Below are 20,055 nucleotides of genomic sequence, written 5' to 3'. Positions count from 1 at the left end.
TAAAAGGAAGAAAGTACAGGGTTTTTTTTTAAAGACGCCGTCTGGAGCTGGATGAAAGGTTAATCAAAAGTGTAAATAATAAACATAAGATGTACATGTACATCTCCGTCCCCATTGCCATGTTTCCAGGATCCTTCCGCTAATTTTCGAATTTCAACAACCAGGCAAAATGGATATCAGTTATCCCTCATATCCACTGGTCCCGGCACAAACTATACACCACTACAATTTTGCAAGTTTTGAAACAAGCCAAGAGTGTGAATTTCGTAGCAGAAAAAAGAATTTCCCTGAGCCGCAGGGTTTAGCCGTGATGTCCGTCATTATACTGTATTACGTAGGGATAAGTTGTCTCAGTTATGGAAAGCAGAGCGCCCTCACATGGAGACTTTGGTAAAACTGGATTGTAGATGGTTTGACTGGGGATGTTCCCAACAGTAAAAATAACATGAAATAAATAATACATAAATAAATTGATCAAATCAAACAATAATACATCAAGGAATAAATAACTTATCTAAACCAATCGAAATAGGGTTTGTTGGCAATGTACGGTGCCGTGTATACCAAAAAAGGACGAAACTCGACTTTTTGAATAATTAGCAGTTAAAGGAATCTGTTAAATTGTACTAGCAAGTGGCATGATATGTCTCAAGAAAGGAATGGTCGTCCTTTTCCAATGACATCCTCAGGCCTACTTTCTGCGCGTAGACCTAGCTAGACGTTCATGTACTGTATGTAGACAACAGATTTGGATGCAGCCTGAGGATGAATACGTTGTCATGGTTAATGCGTTACTTGGGATAGTTTAATAATTTGAATGCCCTCATTGTGAATATAAAAGAATGTAACCAACCCTACCGCGTATTAAATTTAAAAGTGTTGCAGGGGCACCGCGTGCCGGGTAAAGGTGAACCGAGCTGTGACCCAAGAGTGACCCTAGCAGACGATTGATAGTCACGTGACCTGCCAACATCGCCCCTGCAGAGGCAGCCATTTTGGAATGCTCCTGTCTCTCGAGCGCTGTGGGGTAGCCGTCGATCGAGTTGGCAGACGAACCATCGGAATTTGGAGATCCGGTTTGCATTTGATGTAGGCCTAGTGCGGACCAGAAGTTTGGATTTTGACAAGCCGTCGCTCTCTTGCATTTCTTTTCAATTTCAGCATGTCGGGCCAGAGCGTTCTGGACCGTGTGACGGCGGCCAAGCACACAATCACGGGCTCCGACTTGGCCAAGTCGGTGTGCAAGGCGACTACCGCTGAAGTGATGGGGCCGAAGAAAAAGCACTTGGATTGTAAGTACGCAGTCATGACAGCCTGTGTTCCACACATCAGCTGCGTGTACTACCATGACTACACGTAATTAACTCGTCTAATAAACATGACGTTAATTACCACTTCTACAGTTTTTGTACATGTTGTAGCTCCTAAGTAAGTTGTAACGTGATCATGTCATGAATCATGCACGTTTGCAAGTGTAAGTAGCCTAGCCCAAAGATCGTATAGCGCCGCAAAGCGGCTCAAGGTGGCAAACTTCACCGTGAATACACGTAAAACGTTGAATCGCATGGGCGCCATTTGAGCAAGCGATACGCCTGCACAATGTACATTAATGCACAGGTGCAGGCGCCGCCCCACAGCAGCCACATGCACCTGGTGAGCCTGCGCCCAAGCAATACTGAAAACTGCGCAGGCGTATCGGTTGCTCAAATGGTGCCCATGGTAATTACATCTTTTGGGCAGAGTTATCCATCTTGCGCCTTTGGCGCTATACGATCTTTGGCCTAGCCTACATTAAGGCTTAGCCCCGGACTGGGGGGGGGGGCCAGTCTACTAGACTACTTTCATATCCTTGGCCCTACATGTAGCACCACTAATTGGAGCGTAAGTATTCGTCTTTTTCGATTTTGGACGGGATCGTCAAACATACATAGGCCTACATGTAGGCTAGGGACATGCATAAATGAGCGAGGGCGCTGTTTATTTGGAAACTCATTTTGTTAAAAAAGGAAATTGTGATTATAATTTGTCTTTTTCCACACACTCTAGCTCCTCTATTTCATAATTTCCAAATCTCAAAATTTGTGAAATTTTTAGCGAAGCCAGTATGTAATTCATTGAAATAAAGCACAAACAAGAACAAACATTTTATGGAAATGTGAATTTTCAGCTTTTCAGTCAAAATCCACACTCATTTTTGTGTACAAAAAATCACAGTTTGCACTCCATTACACATGTACAAAAATATATCAAAACATCTCAAAATATTCCTGTTTTAAATCAGTATTTCTTTGCTTGCAGAGTCCGATAGAATCCAAACTTATATCAAAATGTTTCCAATGACATCCTCTACAAGATCACCTTAAAAAGAAAACAGAACAAAAGTAGTTCAAAAATATATGAGCCTCCCTACCTTGGCCTAGTAAAGTGACAATGATTCTCAAAAATTCCAAAGACTCACCAGAAATACCTTTTTTACCACCTATACTGGCTTTCTTATATACCAAAGGAAAACTTTTGGGGCTTTAGTGAAATTTCTGACTTCAAAATCTGTCAAAATTGGACCACTTTTGCTCGACACTTACATGACACTTTAACTCTTCGCTGCCTCCTCCCATTCATTCAAATACGCTCGTCTAGATTTTTCTGGCGCAATAACTCTATGGGCGAACATGGTCCTCCCAGACACATGCGTGACTGGCCTGTACATGGTCCGGGCAACAGACTTGTTGATCGTGATGTTTGGGAGTGCTACCAATGACTGTTTCCTGGTCAATATGACTACATATGGGCCTCTCCTATGGTTTCGATAAAGGACCATGTTTGCCCATAGAGTTATTGTGCCAGAAAAATCTAGACGCGCATATTTGAATGGGAGGAGGTGGCAAAGAGTTTAAGTGTCGTGTGTGTGTCAAGCGAAAACAGTCAGATTTTGAAGTTGGAAATATCACCAAAGCCCAAAAAGTTGTCCTTGTTTCTGTTCGTAAAATTTTGGTCTCAATTTTGTCGTCTTGGAGTACACGTAATTGCAGAATACCCCGCCACTCTAAAAAATAACCCCTCAAATGATTGGTTACGTGGGTACAAGGTGAAAATCCCTTGAGAAGAGTGTGACACTTTGACTTGTACCTGGCTATGAGGTTGATCATACGGGGTGGCGGGGTGCGTGTTCACAGGAAGTGACAAGATACTAACCCGTGAAACCTGGTCTGCTATTTTTCTCAAGACTCTTAGAGGGTTCATGCTTGGACTCTGTTTCTGCATCAATTGAAAAAAGAAATCCCAAACACAATGATAAAATTGGAAAATGAATAGCACAAATGGGTCGGATTCGAACCAGGGACTATGGATCTGTAGTTCAAATCACTACCAACGAAGCTATCGAAGCGACGTAATGGATTACGTTTTTGAAATGTCTCAAATGGTATATTGCATTGTCCCCTCTTCATGAACCATTGGTCACCCCAGCTACTGAAAAAAAGTAGCGCACCAGGTTTCACGGGCTAGTATTAAGTCGCTTCCCTGTTCACATCAGCCATTTGTTTACTACAGCAATTTACTCCCAATCGTTCGACCGATGGTAAACACAGTCGGAATCTGTTTGGTCTGGGAATCATACAGTGTTAAAGACAATGATCCCAACTGCTGTTTATCCGTGACTTCCTACAGTACATGTAGCTGTAGTAGTGAATCCTTGTGTATGCGCGAATGCTATTTATGTGTCGAAGCAACAGCCATTAGGTATTTTCATGGGTGGTGCATCATTGTGCAGGGATTTGATGAGTGAATGGTGTGCGCACCACACACCTCGCATCTGGCAATGATTTCCCACTCAATCCCAAGCATCGTATGTATTTCATTTTGCAATTGTTCAATGTTCTTAATTAAGCAATTTAATATTCTGGGGACCTACATACATGACATGCTTATAATAACACTCTGGTTCCCAGACCAAATAGATCCCGACTGTGTCTAGCATCAGTCAAACGATCGGGAGTTAATCGCTGCAGTAAACGAATTGGCAATGTGACGACAACAAACTTGAAACCAAAATTTTATGCACGGAAACAAACTGGAAATTGTCCATTATTGACACATCAATGATCTGACATGTCTGTTGGGAGAGTAAGCCATATAGCAAAACAGGGTTCGTGGAAGGAATTTTCGCGGAGTCTTCACTTTTTGGATGGACCGTTGTGGTGCCAAGGATCAGTAGACTGGCCCCCAGTCTGGGACTAACCTAGGCCTACATGTACATGTACATGTAGTCTTATACTGCTTGCCCCTGGTCTTTTTAGCACATTTTTTACACATGATGAGGATATGATCTTGGATCATTTGGCGATAGTCATGTACTGGGATCTGAGTGACTGACAGAGATTGGTTACAGAATGTGTGTAGGACTTGCATCAAAGGTATCCATTCATCTTACCATATCAAAATTTTTAAGTGGTACTTGTTTTTGCACTACCTGACAAAAGTGCCGTCGGTGAAATTCATATTAAAAGTTTAGAAACTTCTGTACAGTACATTGTGTCCGTGTGCAAAATGCATGGCAACTGTCAATCTGGTTCCCAGACCAAACAATACACTCTGCCAACTACAAGTTTCATGAGCAATCTTTGATTGATACAGCAGGGAACCAGCTTACGTGTAAGTTGTAAATCTTTACAACTACAAGAGAAGAACTTTACATGTACTCTACGATAGGGCTAAGTCAATTTGAATAATTCACTATTCGAATATTCGACCTTCAATACGATCGAATATCCAGATTTTCGGTCGCACTGACAAAACATTTACAAAATTAGTTGCAATAATGCACTCCATGGGACTTCTCACTTCTAGGACTACATGTATCTACAGCCATGATTAAGCCAGATTGAAGAGAAAACTTTACTTCTTGCCTTGTTGAAAGTTTCTGTTCCTTTCACATTTTTAATGAATGTAGTTTTTGAATTGTAGGATGTACCAGTATTATTTTGTTGCCTTTCATTTCAATCTGCTTGAAACAAGCCTGCATTGTGTGATTTTTCTTATTTAAAACAAGAAAATTCTTCCTTTCTAATTCATTCTGCATTCAAATATTCGAATTTGGAAAATAGTATTTGAATATTCAATAATCGATCGAATAATCAGATATTCAGCACAGCCCTAATGTAAGAGTATTTTGGGATATTGACGTTGGAAGTGCTTGTACCCTGTTAGGAGCTCACATTTTCAACCAGTGTGCAGGAAAAAAGTGTTGTGCACAAGAGTTGCGTGTGGCAGGATAAGTGCAGTCTTGGGCATCAGTCATACATTGTACATATATACATGCCGGTACATGTACACACATGTACTTGTACGTGTATGCATTGCAGTGCAGACTGGCCGTTCAGCTTGGGCCAGGTCATCTTGCTGATGTATATGTATGGGGCTTGAAAATTGTCATGGTATAATATTTATGCTGTTCTTTTGGAATATACTGTAATATACCGGTATGAGTATTTTGCTGTGAAGTGGTCTGAGTTTTTTCTATAGGCCTGTGGGTACAGCTGGTATTGAAGTAACACCACAAACTTACAGAAAATTCCATTAAGGGGTCATCCTTTTTTGTCATCATTTTCATGAGAGTACAAAGCGTACGCTTGGGAGGAGGGGGTGAACTGTGTGCGCACGCTTTTAGAAACATGCGAAAATGACAATTATAGACCGGCCAACTATCACCCCCAACTACTTATTGCATGCCATGCAGAGAGTGCACAGGACTCTGATGCATCATTCATACAAGTTCGGGCAATGGCTATTTCTTAAACCACTCAACGATTTTGCCTGGTTTCATATATAAAAAGCACATACACAAGTACCAGGCAAAATCACAAACGTTGAAGTCACAGCCACATGTGAAACAGTCTTTGACCACCCCGAAAGCTTTCTGGGTTGAATCTGTGTCCATTTTTTTCTAGTAGGCACGTTGCTGCATTTTATCAATACAGCCGACATCGAAATTGTTAAACTCACCATGGGGAATGAGCGAGCTTACAATAACCTAGTGGTGTAAGGTGTGCTTATCCTAACATGGGGTGTGAATTTCCATCTTTTGAATATGAATACACAGTGACATTGTATGGGTGGTGTACCAGTAAGCATGGAATCAGACAAAGATTTTGGCTGTAAACTTTCCGAATCACTACAAACATTCCAGCTTCGCATTTTCATTTGCCATTCTGTTACCAAAGCTAAAATGTAGGGCGTAATTTTTTTGCATGTAACATCTACATGTTTCAGTTTGTTTTACATGTGTATACTTGTATACGCACTACGGACAGGTACATGTACATTGTATGACTCAGAGGGCAAGTTTGTCCATCTGTGGGAGTTAATTGTTTACAGTTGTGGGTGTGCTGCAGTGGGAGTGTACAGGCAGGCTTTGGTTGTGGTGCAAGCTGAGATTTCTAACCAAGTAGGCCTATACTGTATGGTACATGTACATGTAATTTTTGAGTTAAACATGGTTTTGTTTGGCAAAAAGTAAATTATGAATGTGATGATGTGTACATGTAAATGTCTACTTCTTCAGTGACTCATGGTGGCCATGAGCACTGGGCATGTACATGTAACATGTGTACCGGTATCACAGCATTTTACGATATACCGGTACATGTACTCTGTACCCATGTACTGTATGCACATGTACATCTGATTCTGGATTGTCCGTACATGTACCATTACTTGCATTTTGAAATCAGGTACCGATTACAAAAAGCCTGAAATGAAGAAGTAAAATTTCTGTGCAGTACACAAAACGATACGTGTAGGTATACTGTACAAAATGTCCATGCACATACAGAACTTGTATAGTTTCCACTAGCATACATTTAATGTACATTTTTACATGTACATGTATGAACATCTACTCGTACCTTCCTACCTCAAGAGTTTTGGTAATTTTAACTGTGATTTACAGTACATGTAATCCGTAGTACATAGTATGGTACATACATGTACATTATGCACAACTACTGTTCATGTACAAGAAATCATACTGACAAAACGTACAATGATGAAATGGCTGATTGCAACATCATCTTTAGAATTTTATTTTTACGGCCCTACACTGTACAGGACTTTTGTGCGGTGAGCATGTATGGTATGCGCATGTATTATACAATTACATGTATGTGCACAGTACAGTACATGTACATGTAAAACTTGCCTTCATTTTTATAATTTACATTAATTCATTGATTGATGATGAGTGACCTTTGTATGTCTCCATGCACCGTCGATGTATGCACCTGTACATCGTTACAAATACTCGTACATGTACTACATGTTCAGTGTAAGTTGCACACAGTACTTATTATGTGATGTACTATGTACATGTACATGAACACCTTGTACATGTAGGTCTATACAAACCCGGACTGTGTCTGTGTTCATATCAACTGGAGCTTTGATCATTCATGTTCCATAATCCAGATTTACTAGAGTTTGTAATTTGTCATATGAATCCAAGTTTCATTTTCATTTTGATTGGAGTCATAATCATGATGCATGGTCCATTGATGTACCGGTATCAGCGTTAGTTTATTGTTCAGTATCACTTTGAAATTTATCAGTGTCACATCTGCCAAATTTTAAATTATAACAAAAGATAAAACTTTCAGAATAGCAAATGATACACGTAAAATACATGTGCTGTATTTGCAAGCCTGTCAGATAATCAACAAAATAAATTTCTAGTTTGAGTTTAGTGCAGGGCTTCATTTTAATAAATACGAGGAGAGCTGAAAATTGCTCTCCTTAAATCAACAAAGTTAATTAAGGGGAGCGATTTGCTCTCGCTAACAAAACCCAAGTTAATGTAAACATACTCAATAAAACTAACACAATTTAACTTCTTTTACTGAGTTCAATGAGTTAACTTTAATCAGTTAAACCATTTCTCTTCTCACTTCATATATTCAAACAACATGTGATGTAATGGAGTTTGGATTGTGATATGAATGATAAGTCTTAGAGGGCTCCAAGATAACATTCAGCCTGTGACTTAGACTGATGCACCCATTTTCTAATAAACCGAAGAGAATAATGAAAAATTAATGTATGGATTCGCGGATCGCACTTTCCCCACTTTTTTTACCTGACGGAGCTTGCTGAAATTTCTTCCAAATGTTCCTTGTGCCAAAAATCAGTCAACACAGTGGTTATGAATCGGTAAACATGTCCATGGTTAACGCATTTGCAGAAAATTTTGTCGACAATCCACCTTCGATGTCACTCCTGTTTGAACTCGCTCTGTGTGCAAACTCGCTTGATCCATGGCATCTACTGCATATTCGCGGGCGTGCATGTGGGTCCGTCATGTAGTCTTTCATCGTTCATTGGTTTGGCGGATGTGGGTGCATAACTTGACTAGTCTCCTCGTCCACCCGACAATCCATTTCGCCGCTACAGGGGCTCTGAATTTACTGCGCATGTGCATCCTTTCTTTTTGATATTTTAAAACGTATTGCACGTCCACTGCAGATTGTATTCATCATCCCTTCCTGCACTCACAATACTACTTCGACCAGTGCATTTTCGTATAGAACAGCGGGCACATGACCCGCCAGAGACTTTCTTCTTTCCTGTGGCATACTTTCTGTTCTCGACATGCGAACATTGTTCTCACGCTCAAACCACACGAACACGCAACAGGATCACACACCATCTCCAGCCACTACAGGGTTTTTCACAAACCCACTTCTGCTGTTCACAAATGGCCGAGAAGTAGCGCCTGAACTCGACCCATTCTAGGAGAGAGGTCGGCCGGGCGCGGCCACGTGCGTCCATGGAATTCCATAGGCTCGCCCACACGCACTAGGCCCGCCCACATGCGCTATCACGTTTGTGTGTTGCGATGCGGAATTCATCAAGCACGCACGCACAACTCAAAGACTTTGTTCATCAGCCCTTGTGTTTTAATACATTCAATCTTTGGACTCGTTTGCTACTGTCGACCCAACGAGATTCAAGGGGCTTGTCATAAATCAACATTTGTTGGTTTGAAAAAACCATGCACCCCTTAAAAATTTTTTTTTTGCTCTCCTTGGAAAACATTAAGGAGCGTGAGCTTGTGCTTGTTACATTTGCTATGAATCAATCAGTGGCAAATTGTTCCAGTGACTGGACAGAAAACATTGTAAAATCGTAAGCATCTACAGTATGTCTTGTGTTCCTTGTCCTAAAACTGCTGGAATTTCTGGACTTCACTGACCGGCTGAACTGTGAGACACATTCTTCTTCCTTCATTTATTTTAGTGGTATTTGGGTGTATAGTTTTCAGTCTACCGGTATATCGTTTCATAATTTTGATATTGGTCTCGCCCAAAGGATTTTCATCATCAGTGGATTTATGCACATGTACACCAGAACCTGTAACACTAAATGAGCCAAATTGACTGTAGAAAATCTTTGTAAATTGTCATTTTGTGCTGCCCTGCATGAACCACAAACTGCACATCCGGGCCGGCAACAGCATTCAGGTTATTAAATTCATAAGCCAGGGTTCCATTGCAGTCCAATGGCTACTGCAAAGAGCCAGGGATTAAACTGTTATTTTGCAAATCGCATGATGAGCAGTTGTGATCAGGAAATCTTATGGTTATGGGCTTCACAATACCACTTGTCCAATCACAGTGGTGCATCCCAGTATGAAAGGACAGTCTGTGGGGGACTTCATGACTCAGGAAAAAAATTCTGTGATCAGTTTACACTTGTTTGTGACTGTTCCAGCAGCAATTTCTTTCATAGTTCCATGCGGTTATATCAAGTTACCGGTGCAGAGGTATTCATGTACATCAATTTGCTTTTGATAGGAATGCAGTATGACTTCACTGTAAACAGAGTTCTGAACTGTTCCATTTTTAAGTTTTAAAGGAACTAATGAAAGTGCTGTACAAAAGGAATATTTGATATACTGAATATACATGTACCGGTATGTACAAATGTACATGTACACTGTAGCTGATGTTGGATTTCTGTGACAGTACCCGTTACATGTACGCGGTACCAGTTTTTACATGTACTGTATGTTCATTAATACATGTACCAGTACATGTACGTACAGTATATAATTGGAAAAATTGGATACATACATGTACCCGTATACTGGTAGATACATGTACAGTGAAACCTCGTTAAGTCAGACTCTAATTACTCAAAATCCGTTAAGTCAAAGACAGAATCCAATTCCTTCAGTATTCTACATGTAACAGTGATATACCAGTATCTGCTTAACTCAAAGTCTGCTTAAAGATACTGACGCTTCCAGTATTTCCGTGAAATCTGAATTACCAAGGTTTTACTGTAATTGAAAAATCTGATATCAACAAACCCTAATTCATGGTTCTACATGTACTTCCCACATTTGATGCCAATTCTTATGTGCCAATGGGAATTTAAATTAAAAACAGCAACCAACCTGAATCCAGCATTTTCTGTCAAATATGACCTTCCTTAAGTTTCTCCTTTCCCTTTTTTTTTTAATTATGTCCCTGTGCAAGACCAAAGTTTAAGCAGTCAGCAATTTACATAACATATTCAGGAAATGCATTATCCCAAGAGATGCCCTGAGAACAGATTAGGGGTGAGTGGAAGTTGCCAATGGGAATGGGAGCCTGAAATATCCCTGGCTCAGGCTGGCTCAGTGGCTGTCTGTTCCCTTCCTGGCCTCTGCCTGGTTCAGTATTTAATCAGCGCTGATTGGATTGCGAGATTGGTTTTTAAAGGGCCACTTAAGTGGCTGTTCCAGTTTCTAAATGGTAATCCTGTACCTCCCAAGTTGGTTAACTTGTTTACTTACATACATACATGTACATGTAGTAGGATACCTGTACAACGCTGTACTGCTGAAAATGGGAATACATGTACCGGTATACCGTACAAGTACATGTACATGTATGGGACATGTTTAATACGGTACATGCTGTATACTGGTACATAGACGTAACCGGTACCTTTACCATGGGGAGTAAAGCACACATGCATATGTGCATGTACACGTACATGTACCAGTGCTGCAAAATGACCAAGAGTTACCGGTAATTTTTTTTAAAGTTTCTTATTGGTACATGTACATGTACCGAAATAACGGTATGTGTACTTGTACTTAGACATTCAAAGCATATTATGAATTGTGCATGTATGCATTATTTATAACGTTATTTACTATTGTACATGTACATGTGTACAAGCACATGTGACACTACTGGTAGCACTGTTGTACAATTTCATACTACAGGTACAATGTAAGTTCTGCTTATTTCACTTTCAAGCAGCTCCATGCCCCCTGCAAATTCAACTGCGGAATGTACATGTACATGTATGCAAGGTGCAAAATACTGGTACGTACATGTACTGTCAGGTAGGGGGCCTACACTGTACATTGTAAATGCACCCTCAGTATGCTTGTTGGAGATTTTTGAGGATTCAGGAAGGTTTCAAGCATCAGTTGCTTTGAGAGTTGCCCGGTAGTGCATGTAAGTTACCTGGTATTTACATGTAGGCCTACATGTGTATTAGAAAGGAGAAAGGATAAGGATGGTCCCTGTACAAGGCTATTACATGTACATATATACTTTTACACCATGGAGTACGGAGGAAGTTACACTGTACAGTAGTACATGTGAGGATAGTTTTCAGTATTAATTAATGTCCCTGTCCACTTTATACATGTACAGCTTCCGTCTTACATTTACATGTACCGGTGTGGTTTGATCACCTGCACAGTGGTACATGTACCGGTACATGTACATGTACGTACATGTAAATGTATATACATGTACATGTACATGTATGTACATGTACATGTATGACGTTACCATAGGCCAAGGTATTCATACAAGTATTCTGCACCTACTCAATTTGTTAAGTCCCAGACAGTAGAGCATTTGACCCTCTTGGCAAACTCTAACCTTGTGGCTGTTACCATAGTGATAGCCTCAAGAAGTTCTGGTGATGGGACCAACCATCCAGTACCGTATTTCTAAACCAAGGATTCCTTACAAGTACCGGTATACTGGTACCCTACTGGTATGTATACCGGTACATATACATGTACCAGTAGGTGCTAGCTCGTAAGCCCAAAGACACCTGTGGAAAGGTGAACATTGAGAAGCAGTTACAGGTGCACAAGTGAGAGAAAAATCCCCAAAGAATATTCCGATTCAAACCCATGGAACCCAGGACATAAAGACTGAACACCCAATCCACATGAACAGAGCTTAGTCTGAGTATTGAACCACTGAGGTGAAAGGTGAGGAAAGAACCACTTTGCCAACTGAAACATGATTTGAACTCTAGATATTACATCATCAGTCTTTTCCTTCCTCCATGATTACATGTACTTACAGTGTAATGTACATGTACCAGTACATTGCACATACATGTACACTGTGTGTACATGTACATACTGGTACATTACTTACCACTGAAATTTCACTTTACACAAACAGGTACAGTAATGTACATGTACATCAATATCGACCTACATGTAAACTTGATTGTTTTTGTCCGGATGCCTCCTGATGCCAGTTTACTGGTGCGAACATGAACATGTACATGCACCGTACATGAACATTGTACAGTATGCATGCACATAGTGTAGGGCCTAGTGTAGAAACAGTAATGGTGCTATCCGCTCCAAGCGCAACAAAAGAGGGCGTGTTTTTTGGTACTCACCCAATGTACTCACCGCATAAGCCCGCGTATATAATGGAGATCAATGGCACGTTTGACACTGAGCACACTGAGTACCCGTAGCGAGTTTATTCCCTAATGCGTGGTCTTTGTGTACAAGCAGAGCACGTGCAAGAACCCGCTTGGAAAACTTACAACCATCTGTCTTTGTTTTGCTGCTTGGGGATGCGCTTCAACTCGGGGCAGATAACTATACAAACATAAAATACACATTTGCAACCAAAAGTGGCATCGTCTTCAATTTGCACTACAAACAGGTGCATTGTACATGTACATGTACAAAATGTTCTCATATATGGACATGTACCGGTACATGTACTCAGTACTCATGAGCATGTACACACTGGTACATGTACATGCATGCATGTACCGGGTACCCCATGACCGTACATGTATACATGTACATGCACCCTGTAGAATTCTAATTCCTTCTGACTCAAGATAGTACCGTACATTACCGGTGCATGTACTGGTGAACATGATGGGTAACATTATAATTAGGCATTGTTCAGTCCAGGGGTTATGTGTTCAACTACCGGTACATGTATACCTTTCCAGAGGAAGGAAGGAAGGCCTTCAATTCAGTGACGGAAGCTGGTCAGTTCAACATTCTCTGTGGTACTGGTAACTTTAATACGCGCATGGACATTGTACATCTACAATGTAGGTCCTGAGTGCCAGGCCCTATCCACGAACAGCCATGATGGTACCTGTATTTGTACCGTGTATCTGTGAGAATTTAAAGTCAGTTAACAGATGCTTGTACATCACTATTCACTACAGGTACCGGTACATGTACATCAGCTAGACATGCTAGAGGCATATTTATACACATGTAATTACTGTATTGTTATTATGATTATTTTTGATACTGTGACATTTGGACACTCCAGAAATCCTGCATAAAGTGCAACAGCAGTTTTGCTTAAAACAAAATTTGTGGTCTTGGGTGACAATCTGCATATTTTCCCAGTTTTAATTTAAAGGCCAAATTCTTTGGTCTCAGATCGCTATCGCCAGCTGGTAGCTACCTGTACATGATATACATGTATATGTACATGTATGTTCACGTACATATACATGTTCATGCACAACACACATTGTATACTACATGTACATGCCAGAAAAAGGAAGGACACCTTCTCTACAGCCCGAAAAATCAGGTGACCTCAAAAGTTTTTCTCTGCATGTGGTCAACCAGCTCGTCAGCCTCAAGGACCAACATGTACACTGTACTTGCATGCCTTTGTCCATGTTATGTACATACAGTACATGTACATTGTACACGTACCATGTACAGTACGTACTATACATGTACATGTACTGTACATGTACTTTAATATGTACATTTTTTACCTACTGAGGCTAAATGAGGAGTGATTCCCAAAACCTTGTGAGTTAGTGGCGGTTGAAGTTGGATATATACATGTACAGTGTATATATGTAAAAAATCATGTCAAAATCAATTTTCTGTTTTATGCAAATACTGCATGTTCCCTTGTATGTACATAGACATGTATGGTACCGCTAAGTACACAGCACTTGTCATGTTTGAGACACACAAGTCCATGAAATACATGTATGAAAGGAAATCTTTTACAGGTGTATTTGCTCACATGTGGTACACCTACCGGTACATGTACAATGTACAGTATATGTGTAATTTACACTTGTAGTGAAGCCATATATATTGTACACACTGTACATGTACGGTATGTTAAGACATTTGATGACTCAGAAACTCAGTGGTACAGTACCGGTAATGCCTGTCGCACATGTATGCCGGTAATGTACATGTAATGCACTGGTACCCCGGTACATGTACATGTACAGTGTATTTGTACCGGGTATGTACCGGTACATGTAGTGTCATGCACTGATTTACTGTACAATGTAACATGAACATGTACTGTGTCATATACATGTATGCACATGTACATGTATGGTACTTGTATACTTGTATGTGTACATACGGTTCATACATACTGGTACATGCAATGATTTAAGGTACAGAACATACTACATTCCCATGTGTCCCTATATGTACATGTTCATGTAACTGTGCTCCTACTTTTTTTCAAGATGTATTTTTGCGTTGGGGAGATGTTAATTATACATAACAGGTTTTGCCCTTACCCAACGTATATTAATAAGCACTGTATGCTCAGTGCTTGTCCGAGAGCTTGCGAAAAAACCTCACCAGAGTAAGCTTGTGAGGTTTTTTCACAAGCTCTCGGACAAGCACTGAGCATACAGTGCTTATTAATATACGTTGGGTAAGGGCAAAACCTGTTATATGTGCTCATACTGTGCGTTATGTCCATTTTTAAGAGTGTGTATGTGTATGGTACAGTACATGTTGTAAATTGTACAGGGTACTGATATGTACACATGTACCTGTATGTGCAGTCGTTGACATAATGTCACCACTTTTTTGTTGCTTTTACAGACCTAATCCAGTGTACAATGACAGAGCACATCAACATTCCAGAGCTGGCAGATCTCATCATAGAACGTACCACAAACACTAACTGGGTGGTTGTCTTCAAAGCGCTCAGCACGTGCCATCAGCTCATGATCTACGGCCATGAAGTAAGTGGGTTTGGCCAGTGTGTGATGGGTAAAGAAAGACTCTTAGCGCAAGTGTAATTCTAGCCCACATGTTTATCTGGTGCCAACTCAGTCCTGGGTCATTCTATGAATTATGGTAGGGGTCAAATTTTTTTTGTGTCTCTGTCACATCTTATATATGATATTGTAAGATCAGAACACATGTACGCAAATTTCCAAGAGTGATGAATCCATGCAAATTACCTGCCAAACAAATAGAAATAGTTTGAAAACAAATTCATTGATTTTTCCATTTCAAATTACACATGACACTTGTCACTGGGATACATGTACAAAAATGTCACACCTCTGGACCCTGAATTGGTGGAATGACCCTCCTTTCAAATGTGACCCTGCATGCCCTCCAGTTGAAGCCATTGGTGAGAAATGAGCCCAAGGTTGTTGATTCAGAGATGCTAGTCTGCAGGCAAAAGCCTCGTTCCACAGGCTTGTAAAAAAGTTTTGTAAAATGTTGGTCTACTTTCGGGCCTTAGAAACGTGCATTTATCTCTGGCCATATTTTCAGGCTTTCTACTAGAGCCTGACTGGCAACCCTGTTGATTGGTTGATTGCTTTCAGCTGATGTTATCACATGACAAGGCGTACATGTACATGTAATCATAGATTTGGATTGGTCATGTTCTGGAGATATGTGTAGGTGCCTTGCATGTCAAATCTTCACCTGTGTCATATTCACCTTGCAGATGTGTATCCGACATTGCATATATGTACATGATTTTGTTGAAGATGGTAAACATTGTCACATTCTGAAGAATCTACATGTACATGTAGCAGAGCGAACATTTAACAAGAATCTGATCTCACGAGTTTAAAGGCAGTTTGCTTGAAGGATACCAGTATGCGTTCTCTTGTCCTGTCAAGTATAAACAGTGCACCCACAGCCAGTTAAAAGTACATTCACCAGATCAGTGTTCCCACTGTAATGTACATGTATTTAATTTTTTATAAGTGTGCTTATACATGTAAGTGTACATGTACGTGTTCAGTATGCACATGTACAGTTGTTGAGAAGGAGGTTCATGGGTACAAAATGATATTTTGCATCTCTTGTACACAGTAACGGTACCTCAGCGTGTGGTAAAGGTTGAAGTGGCTTGAGGTGATTTAAATTACATGCGTAATTCCCATCCCAGAGAGTTGCATTACAAATGCATCAGATTGGTCATGTATGGAATGTATACATTGTGTATTTGTTTAATTTTTAAATCAATATATAGTTACTCAGTATATTGTCTGGTATGCACAAACAATGTACACGTTCACTGTACAATGTATGCGTGTGTAGTAAATATACCCAATTTTTATATGTACATGTTCGAGCAAAAATGTCACTCTCGATGTAGTGGCCTGCCATTTCCAGATACCGGGTATGCACATGTACACGTGTACATTTAAATTATTGCACGCGTGTTGTGAATTTTCTTAGGGGGAGCCATGCATGCCATATTTAGCAATATTTGTGCTTGTGTTTAAGGTTGGGTTTATTTTTGAATTGTATCTTGATAATTGATTTACTTTTTGGTACACTTGATTTGATTCATCCTCTCCACTCATAATTAGGAATTTGTTTACTCTGCAGAAATTTATACAGTATTTGGCCACAAGGACAGTGGTTTTCAACCTGGAAGAGTTTATGGACAAAACAAATGTTCAAGGTGAGCCAAAAATAGATGGAGACTATTGTGGATTTTGTTCTGTTGTGTTGTTGCTGTCTACCTTTCCCTGACCCCTGACCCCTTTTCCCTTGGCAGGAAAAGATATGACTTGGTGTTGCTTATTGTACATGTGGGTGAATGAATCTGACTTTTCACTCTCAATATATCTGCACTGGCTGTAGAACTGCCGCTTAAACAGTGTACAATTTCCATCAGGGTGGTATTGTTGATGTCTCCACGCAGATGATCAGATAAAAATGACCAGGCAGCAATAGTATGTAAATGTACATGTACTGTATGCCGTGGGTGGCAAAAGCAGAAATAACCTTTGAGGAAGAAATTGCAGACTGTCTGTTGCGGATGACAATGAAAACGTCCAGAATGCTTGATCAAGGTGTTATTCCCACAAAACAATTTGTGATACTTTTTGGAGGCCCTGTAAACGCTTACAGCCATTGACCCACATATTCAACTTATCCCAAGCGTGCACATGCATATTGGTGTACACGTACCAGTACACGTATGGACGGTACATTAACATTAACCTAAAACACAAAGCCCATTAACACAAACTGATAGGCGTAATTTCTTCATGTCAGTCTGCACGTCAGTAACAAAGGGTTTTTTCACAAGTACCATGCATTCATTGCAAATATGCAGGTACATGTATACATGTATAAGTTTATCTGTAGCCATTTCTAGTCGGTTTGTGAAGTGTACATGTACTGGTACACCTTTGTTTTGAGGGAATAGGAACTTACTGTATATGTACATGTGCATGTACATAGTTCATAATTCATATCAGTGTTAAAGTCGCACTGTTTGCTACATGTACCGGTATACATGTATGTAAAAAAAAAGAAATGTTTTCCATTTGTTACTGTTCAGTGATGCATGTGTGCATACATGTACTTGCATGTATTCAGTAATAACCATAGCCATACATGTAATATTATTTAGGTCTGCTTGCACGTGGGACAGAACATGTACATTCAACCAGAAGGCCAGACGAACCACAAACCAATTTAAGGGTAAACATACCGGTATATTTCTTGCATACGAGTACATGTACTCGTATACGTACATGTGCATGTGTCTACGACGTACCATAACTCTCGCACTTAATACTTTGACCAAAATTTATTCTTAAATACATGGATACTGAATTTTTCATGGTTCCCTTTTCAGTAGTTGAAAGTTTGACTAAAACCTACATCGAATAATGATATGAAAAACATTGGATGTCACTGAAGCAACAGAAACAATGTTGTCTGCAAACGAGTCGGATCGGCTGCAGTAAAACCTACGTCACCATAATTCGCACTGTACACTGTATGTTGCAAATGTCATTTTATGGGATATCGATAATGCCGTATCTGTACTGCCAGTTAATGTCTCTTGAATAAGGAATCATTTTTTGCAGTAATTACTTTGGTTAAGAGATGCAGTTTGAGGAAAAAACACTTTTATTTGCAATAGCTTGGGTTTCCATCACTTTCTCTTTTTCATCCTAGTGGATTTTAATATTTCTTCAATTTGATTTGAAGTTATAGTGAGGCATTCATTTTTATTCTTTCAAATAAATCATAATTAGCATAAATATGAGTTCTTTATCTGGATATTATGACAAAACTTCTCTTTCTATGTGTATTTCTGAAAAAAGTCACAAACTACAGTTCCACAGAATCCGCGCCCATCGTTGCCAACGGGAATCTCAAAATATAAGGTGCACAGTACTTTTTCAGGCTCCATATTTTTGATAAGGCCATTAATATTTGGCGAAAGTTGATCGAAGACATTTGTGCCCGTATCAGATGTCTCACTTAGATCAGGAGCAAACAGCGATCATTTGTCCATTTTCTTGACAATTTCAAGTAAGGCGGTATGCTTTGTTGACATTTTTCCCGAATCCCCCCTGGAAAAGCTTTGAATTCGCACATACCGGTAGCTGCAAAAAGAACAACGTCCACATGACAATTGATCATCTACAGTAAATTAACGTCAGTGCATCATTTTGTTGAAAGTTTCATGATGCGAAAGTTGTATGCACAAATTTAGGGTACTCCACAATACAGTGCATGTTCTACACTTTAGCTACCGGTACACAATTGTATAAATATGGGATGGTTAGTTCAAATACATACATGTACATGTATGTACAGGTACCAGTATCGCTACTGTATGTACTGTATCATGCCGCTTTGCTTACTCGACATTTCAGAAATATATTGCCGTACATGTACCTGTGTGTACCAGTTTAAACCAGCTATACCGTATATTGTGTACGTTTTCTCTACGAGTTATCTTCATGTGCTTAGGCTATCAAACTCCATGTACGTGTATGTGACACTAGGACATTGTACATGTTCATACTGTAGAAATGATAGAGGACATTCCTGTCCAATGTTTTGAGGATGGCTGTTTTATAAATACTCCAAATTCCTCGCTGGATGTGTGCTATTTGCATGGAATTTTTCAGGTATTGTGCAGGAATGCCAGGGCAGTCATTCCAGTCATCTAGCCAAAAGAGACAGAGGCATTATCAGTGCGTCCCTGCCCAGTTCATTGCCATATCATATTTTGGTCCTGTAATATACTGTGTAGTGTGAGTTCCCCCATGCCTTGCCAATATTGCTGCCTTTCTTTCCCCTGGAGGTGTTGACCCATCTGCAGATGTAAACTGTCACTTCCAAATAACTCAACTGAATGATGATTCACGCATGTGATCGGGTTTGTCAGAATATACTTGTAAATTGTTTCACTGAGAATATGCTAGCGGTAGGTCCTTTATTCTCCTACAGGTTAGGACTTCCCGGTACCTGTAGCTTGACGTTTTGACCCCCTGCAAGTCACGACCTCCGGTTCATGAAATCCCCTAGGTCATGACCTGTCAGCTGTTTGTATTCATTTTTTTAAAAAAATGTATACAGCTCATGCCCTTGTGTATACACTTTACAGGCCACTGGCATATTTTTGCTGGCAAATACTTGACTGACCCCTTTGGCTTAATTGGAAATCTGATTACAATTTCTATCCTTGTGTCTTG

At 40.0% G+C, this 20,055-nt stretch overlaps 1 protein-coding gene across 15 annotated transcripts in view; it reads left to right on the top strand.

The window, feature by feature from the left end:
• The first annotated feature begins 947 nt into the window (after positions 1-947).
• LOC110986186 (phosphatidylinositol-binding clathrin assembly protein LAP-like) overlaps positions 948-20,055 on the top strand; it is a 56,301-nt gene continuing 37,193 nt past the window's right edge. For 9 of the 15 annotated variants that reach the window (XM_087146409.1, XM_087146407.1, XM_022247861.2 and 6 more), the window contains exons 1-3: positions 949-1,292; positions 15,173-15,315; positions 16,934-17,009. In XM_087146409.1, the coding sequence (XP_087002535.1) occupies positions 1,163-1,292; positions 15,173-15,315; positions 16,934-17,009 (349 nt within the window). In that variant the 5' untranslated portion in view covers positions 949-1,162. Of the gene's footprint in view, positions 1,293-15,172; positions 15,316-16,933; positions 17,010-20,055 lie in introns of all 15 variants that reach the window. The other 6 variants (XM_087146413.1, XM_022247864.2, XM_022247856.2 and 3 more) reach the window with 3 other exon arrangements.

The sequence above is a fragment of the Acanthaster planci genome, linkage group LG15, assembly GCF_054643075.1.
Source record: "Acanthaster planci isolate LZ-2023a linkage group LG15, COTS_SCS, whole genome shotgun sequence".
NCBI lineage: Eukaryota > Metazoa > Echinodermata > Asteroidea > Valvatida > Acanthasteridae > Acanthaster > Acanthaster planci.
The sequence above is the reverse complement of the archived record's forward strand: the minus strand, read 5'-3'. Positions and strand labels throughout refer to the sequence as shown.